Source organism: Caloenas nicobarica, chromosome 4 (assembly GCF_036013445.1).
Source record: "Caloenas nicobarica isolate bCalNic1 chromosome 4, bCalNic1.hap1, whole genome shotgun sequence".
NCBI classification, from domain to species: Eukaryota; Metazoa; Chordata; class Aves; order Columbiformes; family Columbidae; genus Caloenas; species Caloenas nicobarica.
In genome coordinates, this window is record NC_088248.1 from 31756149 (window position 1) to 31773277 (window position 17129).

At 42.9% G+C, this 17129-nt stretch overlaps 2 protein-coding genes across 4 annotated transcripts; one reads left to right on the forward strand and one right to left on the reverse strand.

Annotated features, from left to right (window-relative positions):
* Window positions 1–1965: 1965 nt before the first annotated feature.
* SARAF (store-operated calcium entry associated regulatory factor) lies at window positions 1966–10945 on the reverse strand. Of its 2 annotated transcripts, none has more exons than XM_065633755.1 (6): window positions 10816–10945; window positions 10195–10370; window positions 8543–8933; window positions 5393–5501; window positions 4425–4543; window positions 1966–3973 (listed from the first exon to the last, which is right to left on the reverse strand). In XM_065633755.1, exons 1-6 carry the CDS (start codon window positions 10943–10945, stop codon window positions 3948–3950), a joined length of 951 nt encoding a protein of 316 aa, XP_065489827.1. In that variant the 3' UTR covers window positions 1966–3947. The 2 variants fall into 2 exon arrangements, with proteins under 2 accessions (XP_065489827.1, XP_065489828.1); XM_065633756.1 differs by having other exon boundaries at window positions 5393–5498; window positions 10816–10908.
* A 268-nt stretch (window positions 10946–11213) lies between these two features.
* Window positions 11214–16805, forward strand: LEPROTL1 (leptin receptor overlapping transcript like 1). 2 transcript variants are annotated; one of them, XM_065633801.1, is made up of 4 exons: window positions 11214–11330; window positions 11751–11826; window positions 13205–13391; window positions 14438–16805. In XM_065633801.1, exons 1-4 carry the CDS (start codon window positions 11315–11317, stop codon window positions 14552–14554), a joined length of 396 nt encoding a protein of 131 aa, XP_065489873.1. In that variant the 5' UTR covers window positions 11214–11314; the 3' UTR covers window positions 14555–16805. The 2 variants fall into 2 exon arrangements, with proteins under 2 accessions (XP_065489873.1, XP_065489874.1); XM_065633802.1 differs by having other exon boundaries at window positions 14472–16805.
* Window positions 16806–17129: the final 324 nt, after the last annotated feature.

Here is a 17129-nt window from a genome sequence, read left to right on the forward strand (position 1 = left end):
TGCCTCTATCTGTGGGCCATGTCTCTGTTCAGCAGTGACACTTCATAAGCAGTAGATTTGTCAGCTGCTGTCCCAGGGTTGAGTTTTGCTGTATCCACAACCACGAAGAGCAGCAGTGATTGTAACTTCTTTTGAAAGGTTCGGCTAAAAGGTTCGGAGCTGGCTGAAGTCATTGCTGGACCACTCTCCATCATCTTTGCCAAGTCTTGGGAAACGGGAGAGGTGCCTGAAGACTGGAGAAAAGCAAATGTCACTCCGGTCTCCAAAAAGGGCAAGAAGGAGGTACCTAGGTAACTATAGACCGGTCAGCCTCACCTCCATCCCTGGGGAAGTGATGGAACACCTTATCCTTGGTGCCATCTTAAGACATATCAAGGATAAGAGGGTCATCAGGGACAGTCAACATGGCTTCACCAAGGGGAAGTCGTGTTTGACCAACCTCATAGCCTTTTATGAAGACGTAACAAGGTGGATTGACGATGGCAGAGCGGTGGATGTGGTCTACCTTGACTTCAGCAAAGCATTTGACACCGTCTCCCACAGCATCCTCACGGCAAAACTGAGGAAGTGTGGACTGGATGATCGGGTAGTGAGGTAGACTGCAAACTGGCTGAAGGAGAGAAGCCAGAGAATCGTGGTCAATGGGGCAGAGTCTGGTTGGAGGCCTGTATCTAGTGGAGTGCCTCAAGGGTCAGTTCTGGGACCAATCCTATTCTATATATTCATCAACGACTTGGATGAGGGAATTGAGTGTACTATCAGCAAATTTGCTGATGACACCAAGCTGGGAGGAGTGGCTGACACGCCAGACGGCTGTGCTGCCATCCAGCGAGATCTGGACAGGCTGGAGAGTCGGGCGGGGAAAAATTTAATGAAATATAACAAGGGAAAATGTAGAGTCTTACATCTGGGCAGGAACAACCCCAGGTTCCAGTATAGGTTGGGGAATGACCTGTTAGAGAGCAGTGTAGGGGAAAGGGACCTCGGGGTCCTGGTGGACAGCAGGATGACCATGAGCCAGCACTGTGCCCTTGTGGCCAAGAAGGCCAATGGCATCCTGGGGTGTATTAGAAGGGGGGTGGTTAGTAGGTCGAGAGAGGTTCTCCTTCCCCTCTACTCTGCCCTGGTGAGACCTCATCTGGAATATTGTGTCCAGTTCTGGGCCCCTCAGTTCAAGAAGGACAGAGAACTGCTGGAGAGAGTCCAGCACAGGGCCACAAAGATGATTAAGGGAGTGGAGCATCTCCCTTATGAGGAAAGGCTGAGGGAGCTGGGTCTCTTTAGCTTGGAGAAGAGGAGACTGAGGGGTGACCTCATCAATGTTTATAAATATATAAAGGGTGGGTGTCACGAGGATGGAGCCAGGCTCTTCTCGGTGACAACCAACAGTAAGACAAGGGGCAATGGGTTCAAGCTGGAACACAAGAGGTTCCAATTAAATTTGAGAAGAAACTTCTCAGTGAGGGTGACAGAACACTGGAACAGGCTGCCCAGGGAGGTTGTGGATTCTCCTTCTCTGGAGACATTCAAAACCCGCCTGGACACCTTCCTGTGTAACCTCACCTAGGTGTTCCTGCCCTGGCAGGGGGATTGGACTAGATGATCTTTCGAGGTCCCTTCCAATCCCTAACATTCTGTGATTCTGTAACGGCCTTGTAAAACCAGGAACCTACCGCCATAGTAGAGCTGTTCTGCAGACTCAGATGCGAAACTCCAAGCTACAAGAAATCCTTAATTTCCTTACATGGTTCAGTATTTTGTTATTGAAAATCCAATCCAGGAAATAACACTATTCCCAGTACTGTTTTATTTTGTTGAAACAAAATACGCAGCTTACCAGCTCTGCATCTGGGAGTAAAGGCTGTTATTACACCACCTTGGAAGTTGATGATGAGACATTGCCAACCCTGAAAAACAGAGTGCCATCCCTGCAGGCTTCAAGATAGTGCTTTAAAGACAAAAATATTCGTTATTCATTTATTTCTTTATTTTATCAAAGGGAAGGGGGAAAATATCCTACAAAGAGATTCCGAAACTACAGTAATTCATCAGGTTTATGCATCAAATCACATTCCATGCAGAAACTATAAATACAAGTTAAAACATTGTCTAAAACATTTCTTAACACATTATAATTTGAGAGCGAAGTTCAGCTTCGAACCACCCAGTTAGCAAAAATCCAGTTTCATTGTTATGTAATTAGTTGGTAAAGAAAGTATTGACTCTGACAAGTTTCAACTTGAATACACTTAGAAATAAGTAAAAACTCCACATATAATACATGATTTTGCTATATTGGGTCAAAAATATAAGATTTATCACATACTTTTCCTCATAAAAGGTAAGACTTCCTAACTGGCCAACAGTTGCGATCTTCGTCATTTCCCTGCTTTCTAGGTTGATAAAGCAGGCTGTTAATGAAGGTGTTTTCCCCTTCCAATCCTCAAGTGGTTCTGAGAAGCAAACAACTACATTATCCTCAAGCTACCAATTTTATCAAGATTTTCACATTTTCAGCACAAGTTCTACACTCTTTTTGGTAGGTTCTGCTGACTTCTTGTTGACACCATGGAAAAGCTGTGCACACTTGCATACCTCTAAGCTGTATTAGGACGGCCTCTGGATAAAACCTGGTGGTCAACCAGTCCATTTTTCACTCTCCCCCTCTCTCCTCCCCCCGAGTCCTGAGACATTTCTGTTTTTTCAACAATGCCTCTCACAGGGCAGAGCAAACCACACAAGAACTATGTGACACTTGTCAGAGTCCCAAAATATCGCCGCAGAACAATGTAAGGCCTCTCTGCTTCCCACTCTTTGACAACATTTTGTTTTTAAAAAGTACATTTGGGAAAGTTGACATCCCATTAGACATCAATCCCAAATTGACATCCCATCCCATTTAAAATTAAAAATTTCCTTTTCTGCTTAGTTCCAGGGCCTGCTACGTTCTAGAGATACTACCACCTTTGGATTAAGAATGCCCCCTTCCCTTTTGCAATGAGCACCTTTGGTTTACTGTGTCTTGGACAGGTCATTAGCAGGACAGACCGTTCACATCAGAAGTTTTCAGAGCATTGCTAACATCTACCGTAAAAATAAAAGTCTGGAGCCTCTATGAAGGCAAAGTGTCTGTAGCCACCTGAATTTAAATGACCTCAGTCTTCCAGGAAAAGGTCCAATTAGAGAAGGACCACCTTGTCTCATTTCAGGTTATTTTTTTTTTTTCTTTCCCATAATTTACACACAAAATCCCCCAGGTTTGCACAGCCACTTGGATAAATCCTAAAACATGAAATGTCCTCAGATCTGCAAATTTTGGCTCCAATAGTCACGCAGCACAGATACAAACATTATATTGTTAGCCTCTCTTGTTTTGCTCTTTTCCCCTAAGGAAAAACCCCAACACCCACCTGAGTAGCCGATTGCACTTACAGTAATGTTCACATGAATTTTACAATGACAAACAAAAGTAGCTTCGATGACCAGCATCCCTTAAATATCAGGTGGATTCCACACTAGGCCTTTCAAACGCTGGACCGTCAAGAAAAAAAAAAAGAACAAAACCTCAGAAATTCTGGATTAAATGAAATTGAGCCCAGAACACGAGTAAGCTACTTGCTTTGAAAATCTGGCAAGGCTACCATTGCCATAATCCACCAACCACAGAGACATACAGGCACTGTAACATCGTTCTTCTTAACTTGGATGAGTTTATTTTGAATCTTATGAGAAGCTTCTATTGTAAAATAGTGGATGTTCCAGCACCTGTAATACCTTAAACAAGAGTAAGAGTCTACATTTCCCTGGGGAAAGAGAGGAATTCTTTGCCTAGTCCTTCACACCTCTTCTCATATCCACTTCTGAAGCATATTACTAAAAAAAACCAAAAAAGTGCTAACACACAAGAAGCTTAGTTCAATCACCCAGACATAATAACATCATGTATTTCATCTCCGTTTTGTGCCCCCAAAGCCTGCAAAGGAAAAAAAAAAAAAAGTGTCAGTTCCACCACAGACTTTCCACCAGGCTCTCCCCAGTTCTAAAAAGGCTAAAGGTGGTATAAGAGGTGACTTAAACATATTCACATAAAGTAGAACAGCAAGCAACTGTTGAGCTGACTGGCCTGAAAAAATATTCTATTCTTGCAGATTGCGCAACCTGCTGCATAGAAAGAAATCATGTTTGCACATGTTTGCTAGAGAAGAGCATGTGTAGGGCACACCAAAGGGGAAAGCCTTAAACTAATGTACTTTGTAGATGGAGACAAACCCAGTGCTGGTGGTACCATGCGCACTGTAGGCCTCTGGGGAGTTTCATGCCTCACAGTGCTCCCCTGCTTCCACAGGAAATAAAAATAAGGGACATTGTTACATGCCCACCTGTACCAAGTGGTAAAATAAGGAACACTTGCTCTTTTGCCTTACCAGAAGCGGTTCTTGTTCCTGAACTGCTGCCTTGTGTGGAATTGCTTGACTGCCCACTCATGGAAGGTGCAGCTGTGGGATCTGTCCACATACCATAATATGGAGAACGTGACTGTGCTCTAATGAGAAACAGAGTAGAAAGAAGGCTTCATTAGTGCCCTCATGAAAAACTAAGGAATTACCATTCCAAACAACAAGGGGACTGCGTCTCTGAGGGAAAACTGTAAGCAGGCAGTTGTTTCAAAACTGGAAATCTCCCTATTTAATGTAATTAACATGCTGAAAGAAAGGATATCCAGTGTTGTCATGTCTGTGGAGTTCCAAAAGGAAGTTAAACCTTGTTCTTCAGGATAAGCAATTCTAACAATAGCAAATAAGGAATTTTTTCCTTCCGAAGTTCTCACCTTTGATTCTGTCAGACAAGAAAGTAGATTTGACATCTGAAGCTCAAATACATTTTGGCTACACCTGCATCCCAGCCATGTAAGACAAAATAAAACATCCTTCTGTTCTGTTAACTCTTTGGAAAAGGTTGTATCAGTAAGACTAACATATTATGATCTTTGACTCACTGATTTAAATTACTTGCCTCTACAGATATGGAATGTTGTGCTGTTGAAATTTACAAATAGCTATATATCTTACACTTTTTGGCACCAGCATTTTCAGGCACATAATTTCAAACAGCTGGAAAAAAAACCCCATAGAGGACCAAAGACTTTTAAAAGAAAAGAAGCCCAAGTATAGGAAGCTAGTTCCTGTATTTAGTCTAAAATAAATATAAAATAAACAGCAAGTAATACGTCAGTAGCAAAAAAAAAAGTGAGAAAAGCACATTAAAATGATGTATAACATAACCACTTTTAAGAATGTATCCCAATATCAAATGGCTAATTTCAACAACGCAAAAACCACAACTCCTTTTGCACCAACATAATACTTAAAATCTGACAGTGTGTGTATTTTACCTGTGACTGCCAGCCAAGTAGCCCAGCAAGCCTCCTGCTCCTAATCCAGTCCAAAACCCTGGTCCTGAATTGCTTCCATGATGGGAATAAGTCCCAAAGCCATTGCCTTCTTAAACAAAATGAAAATGGAAAACATATCAGTTAGTGGCACCTAATCCTCGGTTAGCTGTTGCAACAAGACTCTCTCCTGTTAAAGATAATGGAAAATGAGACAAGAAATTCCTGATTTCAGTAGATTCTTGATCAAGGTTAACTTGAAAGGCTTTATAGTTCAGAAAGCAAAAAATAATCTGGAAACAAACGCTAATGTTAAGAGTTTTATATTAAAAATTACCTTCCACTCAATTTCACAGTCCTGATGTTTGCAAAACATAGCAAAAGTCCTTTAGATTAATAATAGAAAAAGAAATAAAGAATAATCTGCTTAAAGTCACACAGCAGGCCAGAAACAGATGCAGGAACCGAAATCAAGTTCATAAGACCAAACAGTGAACTAACCACTGAAACACACTGCTGCTAATCTCACTCAGAACAGCTGCACAGTTTGAGTAACAGTGGCTCAGTCTAATGACTAACATTATTTTATATTGTTTCTGGTAATCCTAGTCTGGTATTTGTTATCAAAAGACATCCTAACTGCAATCACATCGCAAAGTTTTTATTATGCGTGAGTCACCAAGCTTCACAAATAGCCTGGTGAAACTGCAAGCCTATCAAGTGGGTTGTGGGGGAAGGAGAGTCATAGATTTTTTTACATGTGACCTGCATAACCTGACGTTCTGACTCAGAACCAAATGTCTTCCATTTTGAAATAAAAGAGAAAATGCAGATCCAAAGCAGAATCATTTTCTGATCTAGAGAAAAACACAGATGCAAGAATAAGCTCAACCACAGGTTTAACACATGAAGAAACATAAAAGGAAAGGACTGAAGATAACATTAGGGTCTCCCCGAAATATGCCCACTTAAAAAAGTGGACCATGGATTTTGTGTGTAAAAGTTATACAGGGCCTGGTTTGTCCCCAAACTAGTGTGAATTGTTTGAAGTCACTGAAGATAAAAAAATAATTTAAATAACTAGTTGAAGTCTACATTGGATTTGATGTTGAATTTCATTTTGAATGCACTGGGAGAAACAAACTCTTATTGGGATGATATACCCACTAAACCATGCTGATTAGGAACAAAAGAAAGTACTTAATTTACTGTAAAAACGATGTTAATCAGGGAGATGAACCAATTCATTTGTTCAAAAGCAGCATGGCTGAATGCTGACTCAGAAAACTGAGTCATTTTTTTGTTGAAATATCTAGAGTAAACATAAAGGATCATGTCAAACCACTAACAAAGAAAAAGTAGAATTTAATGAAGACAGGCTAGCTAAACAAGTTTCACAGGACACATTCTACAGGTTAAGGGGATTCAAAATGAGGCAAATTAAATATTAACAGCAGTAAGTGAACAACATTACTTTTCATTACTGTCCAGATTTTTGAAGACTAACATGTTCCTGGAACACGTGGACATACACAGAGATGTGCTTTTGCTCTGCTGCCAAAATTTAAGGCAGATACTAAATGCATGAAGTAGCATAACACTTAATATTTTCAAGCTGGCCCCACATTCGAGAGGATTTCCTCCTGACTGTTCAAAATATAAGGAGAGATCATTGACACTTGTTATTAAAAATGGCATAAATTAAGCCTTATATAGCTCCCAATGTGCATTTTAAGTGTCTCAGTTTTCAGTAATGATTAGGAAAACATATTTTCAAGGCCCTACCCTTGCTAGATTTCAGACTCCTACAATGAAAAAATGCATTGGTGCAATTAATTTGAAAGGAACAGTCAGTATAGAGGGAAAAAAAAAAAGCGCGATTTTTCACTCTGGTTTGCCTATGCCCAGTATGACTGAGCCCTGTGTCATGACCAGGGCTCTTAAAAACTACCGTAATAACACCAGCAGCAAGTGGCATACCCACACAAGGTCATGGATGCACACGCAGCATAAGACAGACTGAAGTCTGAAATATGGAAACCAATTTGCAAAGCCACTAGTAATACAGAAGCAGAATCCCTTTAATTTTCTGCTGCAGGTACATCTGAAAGTTGCTGCTGCATATGCCCTGCACAAGGGTATCCAAACCAGTTATACTGGCACCCTCTGTTGGCCAAGTGGCTTGAGCAAACCTGGACAAATGAGCATTACTAAAATTTAAGCTTTTGACTAAGTAAACGTAATCCTTGCTATTTATTTATTTGATAGAACCCCTTCTCCATCTCACAAAATAAAAAAGAAAAAAAAAAAAGAAAATATGGAGATAATACAATTTGTCAGAATGTAATTTGAATTCCCGTGCAGTGAGCAACTCACATGTTCAGAGGGTTAAATGTGTCGGTCAGACACCAGATGAGTAATGTTTATTTCCCTTACACACTATGACCACTTAGGAAGTGACAAAAGTCATCAGTTTTCTGAGAAAAGAAAAAGAGTATCTTTTCCCAGCAGCAGCCTTGTCACTGCTTATTCAACTTCCAACTTGAGATGAAAGGCACCACAGGAGATTCAGGTGCTGCACTTTTAATGGTAGTTCACAGACACTGTTCTTTGCTCTGGGAACCACATCTTTCAACCACTGGGACTACACTGAAGGACCTGTTGAACAGAGGACTGGTACATGATACTCAACTCCATCAACTCTTTGTGAATGAAATCAGGGGTCAGGGAGCCCAACAGCTGAAAGACTTTTCTGTAAAGTTTCAAAGTGCCTCTTTGGCATAAGTTTGTTTCTACCTGTGTGAGACTATTCTCTCTTCCAGATTACTTATGAAAATTATTCTTCCCTGTCACAATCATCCTGCTTCACAGAGTATGAAAGGAAGGCTTGCAGAACATGGGAAGACAGATTTTCAACGGTTCAAAGGGCAGCTTGCTGCACAGCCTGCCCTGAGAGCCTGTGGGAAACTAAGTTTTTATTTTCACTTTTGAACAAAGAACAGGATGCAAAGCTGGCTGCAGGCTCTGCAGCCACTTCAGCACAGTCAACTGCCAACACATTGGTTTTAACTCTATCACACCTGCACTCACCATAGACAAAACAGCACAATCCTGCTTGCTCTTTTGAGTACTATAAACAGCTTTGAGCCCTACCTGTGAAGCTGGACTTAAAACCAGGAGGAGGAGGTGCCTGCTGGCTCTGCCAGAACGGCCTAGTGAATCCATCACTGTCACCAAAACTCTGTTGAGGCTGCTGGTTACTGAGGAAGAGCTTGTACACTCCAAACGCAAGAACCAGGAGAACAATTATAACAATTGCTCCAGCACCAGAATCCGGAGAATCCTTCCATGACTGATAATAGCTAGAGCCAAAGCTTCCATAGTTCTTCACTTTCCTTTCAGCTTCCTCAGTCAGCTCTAGCCTGAACAGCAAACTACAGGAGCCTCTTAAGATGTAGGGATCATCTGGATAATCGTAGCCTTCACAGCTCACTTCGATTTGTCCAAAACGGTAGGTATTTTCCAAGTCTGCTTTGCACTGCCACTGAAAAAACAAACACAACACAAAGTAAAACCTGCTGCTCCAGAGATGAAAACACCTGTCTGCTTCCCCAAATAAGCTCTGAGATAAAGCTGTAACTGCTAAAAAAACATCTAGAAGGCCTGAAGGTAAGAAATTTCTGAGCATTCTTATTTTGAAAAGGACTAGGAACTAGAAATTAACTAAGAACATGTATTAAAATCCTAAAAGTAAAAAAAAACCCAACAACAACAAAAAAACCCCCTGACCTTCCAGAACACAGAAGAGTTACAGCTCTGGAAGATCGTGTGTTTCTTCACTGAACAGGTTTTTCAAGTATCCCTTCTTTAAGTACAGGAATACCTCTAAAAATAACCTGCACCCTATGCAAAAACTACCTGTCCCATGTAAACTGGATGGCAGTTATAAAAATATAACATGGAAGCCTGAAACCCAGTGCACCTGATTCCATTTGTATTCACACAGAAATAAAAAATTTGGGACAGACATCATTAAGAATTCACATACAATGCTTAACAATCGGATTGTGATTCTGCAGTTGAATATATGCAGATTTCTCAGTCACACGTTTCCTTGAAGTATCTGAACTTAGGTATCACCCCAACTGCAAGTGACACTTTTTGGAAAAAAAAAAAAAAAAAGTAATTTCTAACACAATAATTCAGGACAGCAGTATCAACTGCCAATTCAAATTTGTCTGCACTTTTACAACACTGTATCAGCTTTAACAATTATCTTCAGCCTTGATTCCTGGTTAATCTACTGGCAGAAGCATAGGTAACAGCTAACAAAACAGAAATACATTACTATTTACTGGCATACTAATGTGCAAGAGGAAGTCACGCAAGTCTGAACTTTGGTTTTTACAAGGTAGAGCTGAAGTGATGCAAATATTTATAGCCCTTTCTAGTCTAAAAATGGGAAATCCATGAAGTGATACCAAAGCAAGAGCATCCTCAAGGGTTCACAAAAGTTTGATTTTATAAACTCAAGCAACATTTTAATTAAAAACAATGAAGGTTTGCTATACAGTGTTCTTTACATTAGAGCCTTAAGGGATAGTTCAAAGATATACCTACAGTAGTTCTAGAAAACCTAACCCCCAAAAATATTTAGTTTACGCTTTATTTGTCAAAGGTCCTCTAACAAAAAGCAAACTGAACTGACACCCAGCCCATTACTCTTTTCTCCTTCAGAAGTTACCAAGTCGGGGGAAGATTATTTCATCAAACGTTTAACAATAGAACAAGCTTTAAACGGTTACCTGTACATCATAGCCATCCCAGCCTTTGTTGTAACACTGAACCACGTCAGGGCCGCGGGAACACCCCGCAGTGCCCCCCGTGCACTGCAGCTGCGGGACGGCCGGTGTCCGCCGGGACGCCGTGTACTGGCCTCTGCGGAGAGTGAGCGCCTGCACCTCCCGCAGCAGCACCCTCCCTGCAACGGGCAGCACAAGGGTCAGTGCTCGTCCAGACACAGGGGCCTCCTTGCAGGAAAATACCGGCAATATAAAGGCCGCAGGAGTGCGCTTCTTCAAGCTTTAAGAAGCGCCAGACGGGCCGAGGGGAACGCGGCGGTTTCCCGCTTCCTTGGAGGGGGCTCTGGGCCGTTCCCCCCAGAGCACGTAACCGCCGCTGACCGCGCAGCAGGATCACTGCTTCGGCGCACGCCGATTTAAAGGCGGCCCACACCAAATCGCCTCCCTGGCGCGGGCCCCGGCGCGCCCCCTCGTCCGCCGCTCACCGGCAGCGCCGCAAACCGCTCGGCACAGAGAGGCCGCGGCCGCGCCCCCGCCCCGGTGACGGGAGGGGCAGCTGAGGGGCTTGAGGCTCCTCCAGCCGGGAGGGCCTCAGGGAGGCAACCCCAGCCCCGCGGGTCTCACCCGGCTGGTCCCAGCCCCGCGCGGGGCCCGCGGCAGCGCAGAGGAGGAGCAGGAGGAGCGCGGACGCCATCGCAGCCGCCATGACAGCCCTAAGCTGAGTCAACCCTCCTCTTAAGGAGCGGCCTCCCATTGGCTGAGCCTACCAGAGTAGGCGGGGCCTGAAGAAGAGCATGCGCACCGCGGGGCCGCCCTGAAGCCCCGCCCTAGTAGCCAGCAGAGCCAATGGGCAGCGAGGGAGCGGCGCGCGGCGGGAGGGTCGCTTGCTTCCAGTGACGGCGCGCAGCTTCCCGCGCTCCGGGGAGGGGGCGGAGCTGACGCCGCGGGTTCTTCACGTGCGCACCACGTACCGCGCGTCACGTGGCCGGAGCGGGCGAGCACAGCGGGCGGGACGAGTTGGGCGCATGCGCGCTCGTATCCCGGGACTGGGTTCTGGCGTGCGCCAGTTCCGCTTCCCGGCGCGCGGCGCTCGGCCTGTGCGGCTCGTGGGACGGGCGGCGCCATGGCCGGCATCAAAGGTGCGCGGCGGGGCGGCGGCGGAGCGGTTGCGTTGATCGCGGCGGCGGGGCTCCCCCGGCCCGCTCCCCCTGGCGGAGGCCCTATGGCCGCCGGTGGACCCGCACCCCCGCGGGAGGCCCTCATTGCGGGGAGGGGGGGTGCGGGTAGGGAGCTGTGCGGCCCTTCTCGGGCGGGCGGGATGCGGCACCAGGCGGGCCCCGCTCTGCCGGGGCTGCTGTGAGAAGCGGAGCGTCCCGCGGGACTGCCCGCCCTGCCGCCCCCCGGGGAGCTCTGCCGCCCAGGGGAGAGCGGCGCGTCCCGCCGCGCCCGGGGACTCTCACTGTGGCGGAGTCTCGGCCGCGGTGTGTAGAGATTGTGGTGGGTGTTTTACACGGTCTGTTGGTCCCTTCATCTGCTGCCGGTTTGTGTTCTCCTTGTAGCCTTGATCAGCCTGTCCTTTGGGGGAGCAGTCGGACTGATGTTCCTGATGCTTGGATGTGCCCTTCCCCAGTACAAGTAATGTGCATCCTCTTCCTGTGCTTCCTTTTTGCATGTCTGTAACTCCAGAGTAGTTTGGCTTTCATAATTATAGACTGATAAGTCCTCTGTGTGTGTAGGAAGGGTTTGACTTTTTTGCCTTTTTTTTTTTTTTCTTTTTTAAATATGTGTGTGGCTTCAAAAGATTGGGGTGGGAAAAAAGGCCAACCAGGAGTTAATTAATTCATCATAAAACTGAAGGCAACAAAAGCTAAATTATCAGGCCTGTATGCAAACTGTTAAAGACTGCATTTTCCTAATATGTCTCCAATATTGTCCCTCTGCGGCTGATAAGCAGGTAGCATCTCCTGATGCAGACAGCAAGTATCAATTGTGAGGAAGGTGTGTGCATTTTCTTTGGCTACTTGGTGGTGAGTGGGCTGTTGGTGGCTCTCGAGTGGACCCTTGGCTGTGTAGCACACCTGGTAATGTAGCGTCTGGAGTAATTGCAGCTGCTACCTGTCCTTCCAGTCTCTTAATTCCTGTCTCTTCATTTCCAGGAGCTATGAAGCAACAGGCCAGTAGTTCAGGAAGTTAGGCCTATGGCTTTGTCTCTTTGCAAGTGAATGCTGACTTTACAGAAAATATTTTAAATCAAATTATTTAATGTTAAATATATATCAAATATCATGTTGATAGCCCTTCTATTAGTGGTTGCAAATTGCATTTTTCTACATGTATGAGTAGTTTTCTTATGCCAGCTCTTTTTTTGTTATAAAACCAGGGCTGGTGACACAAACCCTTAGGAGGGGAGAACATTACAGAGTCACCTGTCCAACAATGCAATAAAGATTTATTGAAACAATGTGCAGTTGCATTGGTGTGTCTGAGAAATCTAGCCTAGCGAGCTGTAAGCAATAAAAGGAAATGTTGTCAATATGATGGTGTAATTTTTGTAAGTTTTTGTTAGTTATGTTCAGACTTAAAAGTCTCAGTGCCCCATGGCAGCTGAGTATTGGCTGAGAACAATACTCTGTTCCATGTACGTGTGCTGAAAGCTCGTGGGCAAAATGACATGAGGGCTCTACAAAGATATCTCTGCAATTCTTGAGTAAAACTGACAGATTAAACTTCAAGAGTTAAGCTCATCTTGTGAGGTGGTGTTAGATTTAGGCTTGCTTAATGAAATCTTGCTTTATGAATATCCTGTTAAGGAGCTCTCTGCTGCCACTGCTGAGGTCAGATGAAGCCACTCACAAACGTGGTCTGTTGGATTAATGTCAGCTTGTTCCAAAGCAAAGGATTTGCTTTGGCTGGGCTTGTGGATGCTAGATGGGGAAAATGCCTTGTGCCGATTTTAGGAAGAATAGGAGGTAAATCAAGTTAACTTTAACTTCTCTTCTCCTTTCTTTTTCAGCCAGTACTGGCCACTGTTTGTTCTGTTTTTTTACATCCTTTCTCCTATTCCGTACTGCATAGCAAGAAGATTAGTAGATGACACAGATGCTACAAGTAATGCCTGCAAGGAGCTAGCAATATTTCTTACAACAGGCATTGTTGTCTCAGCATTTGGGCTACCAATAGTGTTTGCGAGAGCAGAACTGGTTAGTAATATTTCCATTTATGACTTTTTTTTGTTTTGTCTAGAAAACTTTGTTCTTTATTTTTATACTGAGGGTTAAGCTCTCTTGCATTAAGCAACTTTTATAAATACATACTTAAGATGTGTGCAGTGGAAGCAGAATAAAAGTTCTTTTGGGAACACAAACTACTGGAAACGGAAGCAAGGCAGAATGTTGTGATTGCTAATTGTTTCATGTGGTCATGGAATAAATCCCAACAGCCTATAAGCAATGCAGAGAAAACAAGATAGAAAATAGTGTGAAAACTTAACAGGCAAGTAACCAAATATAAAAGTGTATAGAATACTTTGAAGGCAATTTGTGGAATAGTTGGGCTAAAGAAATGAATAAACAATGTGTTTTTGCACTCGGCGTAAATGATGTTGTTTATTTTTAAACTTCTGTGTTGTCATTAAATCATTTCTGGTATACGGCTTTTCACTAAAATCCTTTAAAAGCTGACCTTGTTTATGTGAATTTCAGAGAGTACTACTAAGTGAAAAACATGGAGTGCACCTTCCTAAAATCTCTTTAGGCAAGAGCCGCCCAGCTGGTCCCTTTGAATTTGCCACACCCTTTTAAGCAATCCACTTCTTCTCCTTGGAAAACATTTACCTCCTTTTTTCATACTGGGATGTCTGCTGGCATTTTGAAGGCCTGCATCCTTAAATGTCTGTTTAAAGAAGTCTTATAGCATGGTTAGGGAGTATAGCTGGGCTGCAGATAAGTTTGATGCTGTTGCCTAGCCTTACTTTACTATTTTTGGATGTTACAGCAAAACAACTGTGCCCACTAGCTGGCACTTTGAACACAGACAGAAGGAACTTGCAGGGCTGCTTGGCTAACTGTGCATTGGGTGATTTTTTTTTTTTTGAGGGGGGATAAAACCAGACTTCTTGGCCTAACAACAAATAATCTTGCACCATGGACCTGTTGAACTTTGTCTGTAATGTGACATGAAGACATTAGCTTTTCTTTTGTCAGTATTCAGTTCAAAATGTTTCTAACTAAATTCCCTTTGTTCACAGATTTACTGGGGTGCGTGTGCGCTTGTTCTTACAGGGAATACAGTCATCTTTGCCACAATCCTAGGATTTTTCTTGGTCTTTGGCAGCAATGACGACTTCAGCTGGCAGCAGTGGTGATAGGAAGAGAACTATCACAGGCATCTTGTCATGCAGTGGCCATCCATACAAAGGAGAGAATGGGCAATAAAGAGAAGTAGCGTAGCAAAGCCTCTTGAGTATTCTAGATGTTCCTTTTCACCTTGTATGTTATGAGTGTACTACTGTTGCTGACAGGGTTTCTACATTTTTCTGAAATGGAGAGATGATTGATTTCATTTTTACCTATGGTTTGTCTTTTAGGTGCTCTCTTGGTTTAAAATTGTTATCCTTCTGCTCAGTGTTTATGTGAAGCTTTAAATCTGGAACAAGAACATTTAAACATGGTTTCAAAGAAGATTTAAAGTGGTGTGTGTTTGGTTTTTTTTTGTTAATACCATGTTTCAAAGTAACTTTTTTTTTTATATGGTGATTAAATTATATACAAGCTGAACTGAGGTAAAAGATTAGGCACCACCATTGTCACTTACCAGATCAATAGATCGTTGCTGTATTTTAGCAGAGGCAAGGCAGGGAGTACCAGTTGCAAATTTTTGTTCTGCCCATATCTCAAACTGAGTGGTGAATGTTGATAGCCTTCGTTTCAGGGGAAGGCTGAGGAGCAGGTAGAGTTACTGGGAGAAGTCCTAAATTTTAACACCGCTAGCACTTCTACCTGCTTTGTTATCAGTTCTTGTGTGGATGTGACATTAAAATAAACTGTAAATGTATTGATGCTATGACATACAAAACTAAATTGTATTGTAGGGGAAGGGAAAATGATGTTTAAATTCCATTTTTTAGAAAAATATCTTTTGAACTCTTTCTATTTATAAGTATTGTATGGTTTTGAACTTTTATGTCAGCTTTTTACCACAAAGATGGTAAAACGTTCATTTATGGAACTACTGGTCTGTGTTAATTTGAAGCATATACAAAGCTATTTCCTCCCTGCCCTTTTTAATTTATTTTATACATAGTATATATATATAAAAAATAAATCAGCTTTTCAAATGTAGATTAAAACTTTGTGTTAAACTTGCCTAAGAATTTTTTTCCCCTTCACACAAAGCAGTTGAGGCATGACTTTTTTGGAAGTCACTGGCTAAACTGATTTCACTGACTTTTTAAGTTCTTATCAGTTAGTAAGATTTAATGTTATGTCTGTAACTGTAGCTTGTGTTCTGTATGATTGCACATGTAGCTTCAAATAGTTAAGACAAGTTCGCTGCATACCTCTCAACTGTCTGAATTTTACACTTAAAGAAATCTGCTGTTAGACATTCCATCATGGGATGGTTGAGTGCCAGTTAACCAGGTGTGATTGTATCATGTGCAGTGATGAACTTGACCAGACATAATTCTAGACTATATTTTTGTTCAACTCTTTACAAAAAGTCTAGGAAAGTTACTGTGCATAATTAAAAGCTGACGATTGCTTGCATCTTTCTTAGCAGTGGAGCAGTATGAAAAGGCACAGAATCGCAGGTTTTAGTTGTAGTATTTGTGCACAGATGTAAACAGAGTATAAAGCTTGAATATTTGAAGTCAGTGACAGTAGTTATGTGAAACACTCAAGGAACTTACACCAGAAGGTGGGGGCAGCAGGAATGTCGCTACCCACACGCTGCTTTGCTGATGTCATCCTGTGTGTAAAATTGATGCATTTTATCTGTGCTAGTAGAGGAACAAACAGGTGCCAAGACCCAAGCACAGAAGCTGGTCTATAGCAGATGGTCTTTCAGCCGTAAGTGCTTCGCCAGGCTGCCTGCAGTGGTGACCTTCACAGGTGCATGAGGGCTGTAGAATCACTCGTTTCATCACCTTTTTCAGAGAGATTCTTGCATCCCTGCCCCCAGCACGATGGATGCTTTGGAAAATTTTCCAAACCTGTGGCTAAATGTGCAGTGCTGCGCGGCCCTTGCAAAGGAGGAACGCTCAGGACTTTTACAAATTTTTTTTTAATCTCTTACCAACTTTTTTTTTTTTTGGTCAGGAACTGTGTTTTCTTTTTCATTCCTGTGCTGCTAAGCCTGCTGCTCAATGTGATGCTACTCTCTAGATCACTGGCCATAGAGCTGACTGTGTATGTATTTGCGGGTTTTTTTGTATGTTAATTGCATTACAGTGTTACCTACTTTTGCTTGCACACTGAGTATGTGCGGTATTCCTCTGATCCATGGCCTTGACACTTGAGAGGTATGATCCTTCCATATAATATGCACTGAGAGTTACCATCCTTCTAGAGGGAAAAACTTTGAATGATAAAAGGTTTTAAATAACAATCTGAGTTCTGTATGTTTAATCAAAAATACTCTAATAAAAGAGGATTTTGTTTAAAGTATTGGTGTTTTTTTTCCTTTAATGTGGTTGTCATTCCTGTTGAAGAGATGCCACCAGATTACTCAATAGTCCTTAAGAGTGAGTATGTGTCCTTTATCTTGGACTACAATTGTCCAGCACTGTGCTGGTAGCACTGAGCTGGCTTTGCTGGTTTTATCCTGAATCTGCAGTTTATCTTCAGTTTGTGTTTTAAGTCCAAGTTCTGATACCCAGTCTAACCTCCAGCCCATGCAATGTATCAGGAAAAATTTCTTCACAGGGTTGTCAGGCATTG

Excerpts from the sequence above, each read along its gene's own strand:
- SARAF (XM_065633755.1), bottom strand. The coding sequence starts at position 10,945 with ATGGGAGGCCGCTCCTTAAGAGGAGGGTTGACTCAGCTTAGGGCTGTC. Across the intron at positions 5,502-8,542 it reads TTTTAAGTCCAGCTTCACAG|AAGGCAATGGCTTTGGGACT; the intron begins GTAGGGCTCAAA and ends ATTTTGTTTAAG. Across the intron at positions 4,544-5,392 it reads TACTTGGCTGGCAGTCACAG|AGCACAGTCACGTTCTCCAT; the intron begins GTAAAATACACA and ends GTTTCTCATTAG.
- LEPROTL1 (XM_065633801.1), top strand. Across the intron at positions 11,827-13,204 it reads TGTGCCCTTCCCCAGTACAA|CCAGTACTGGCCACTGTTTG; the intron begins GTAATGTGCATC and ends TTTCTTTTTCAG. Across the intron at positions 13,392-14,437 it reads TGTTTGCGAGAGCAGAACTG|ATTTACTGGGGTGCGTGTGC; the intron begins GTTAGTAATATT and ends CTTTGTTCACAG.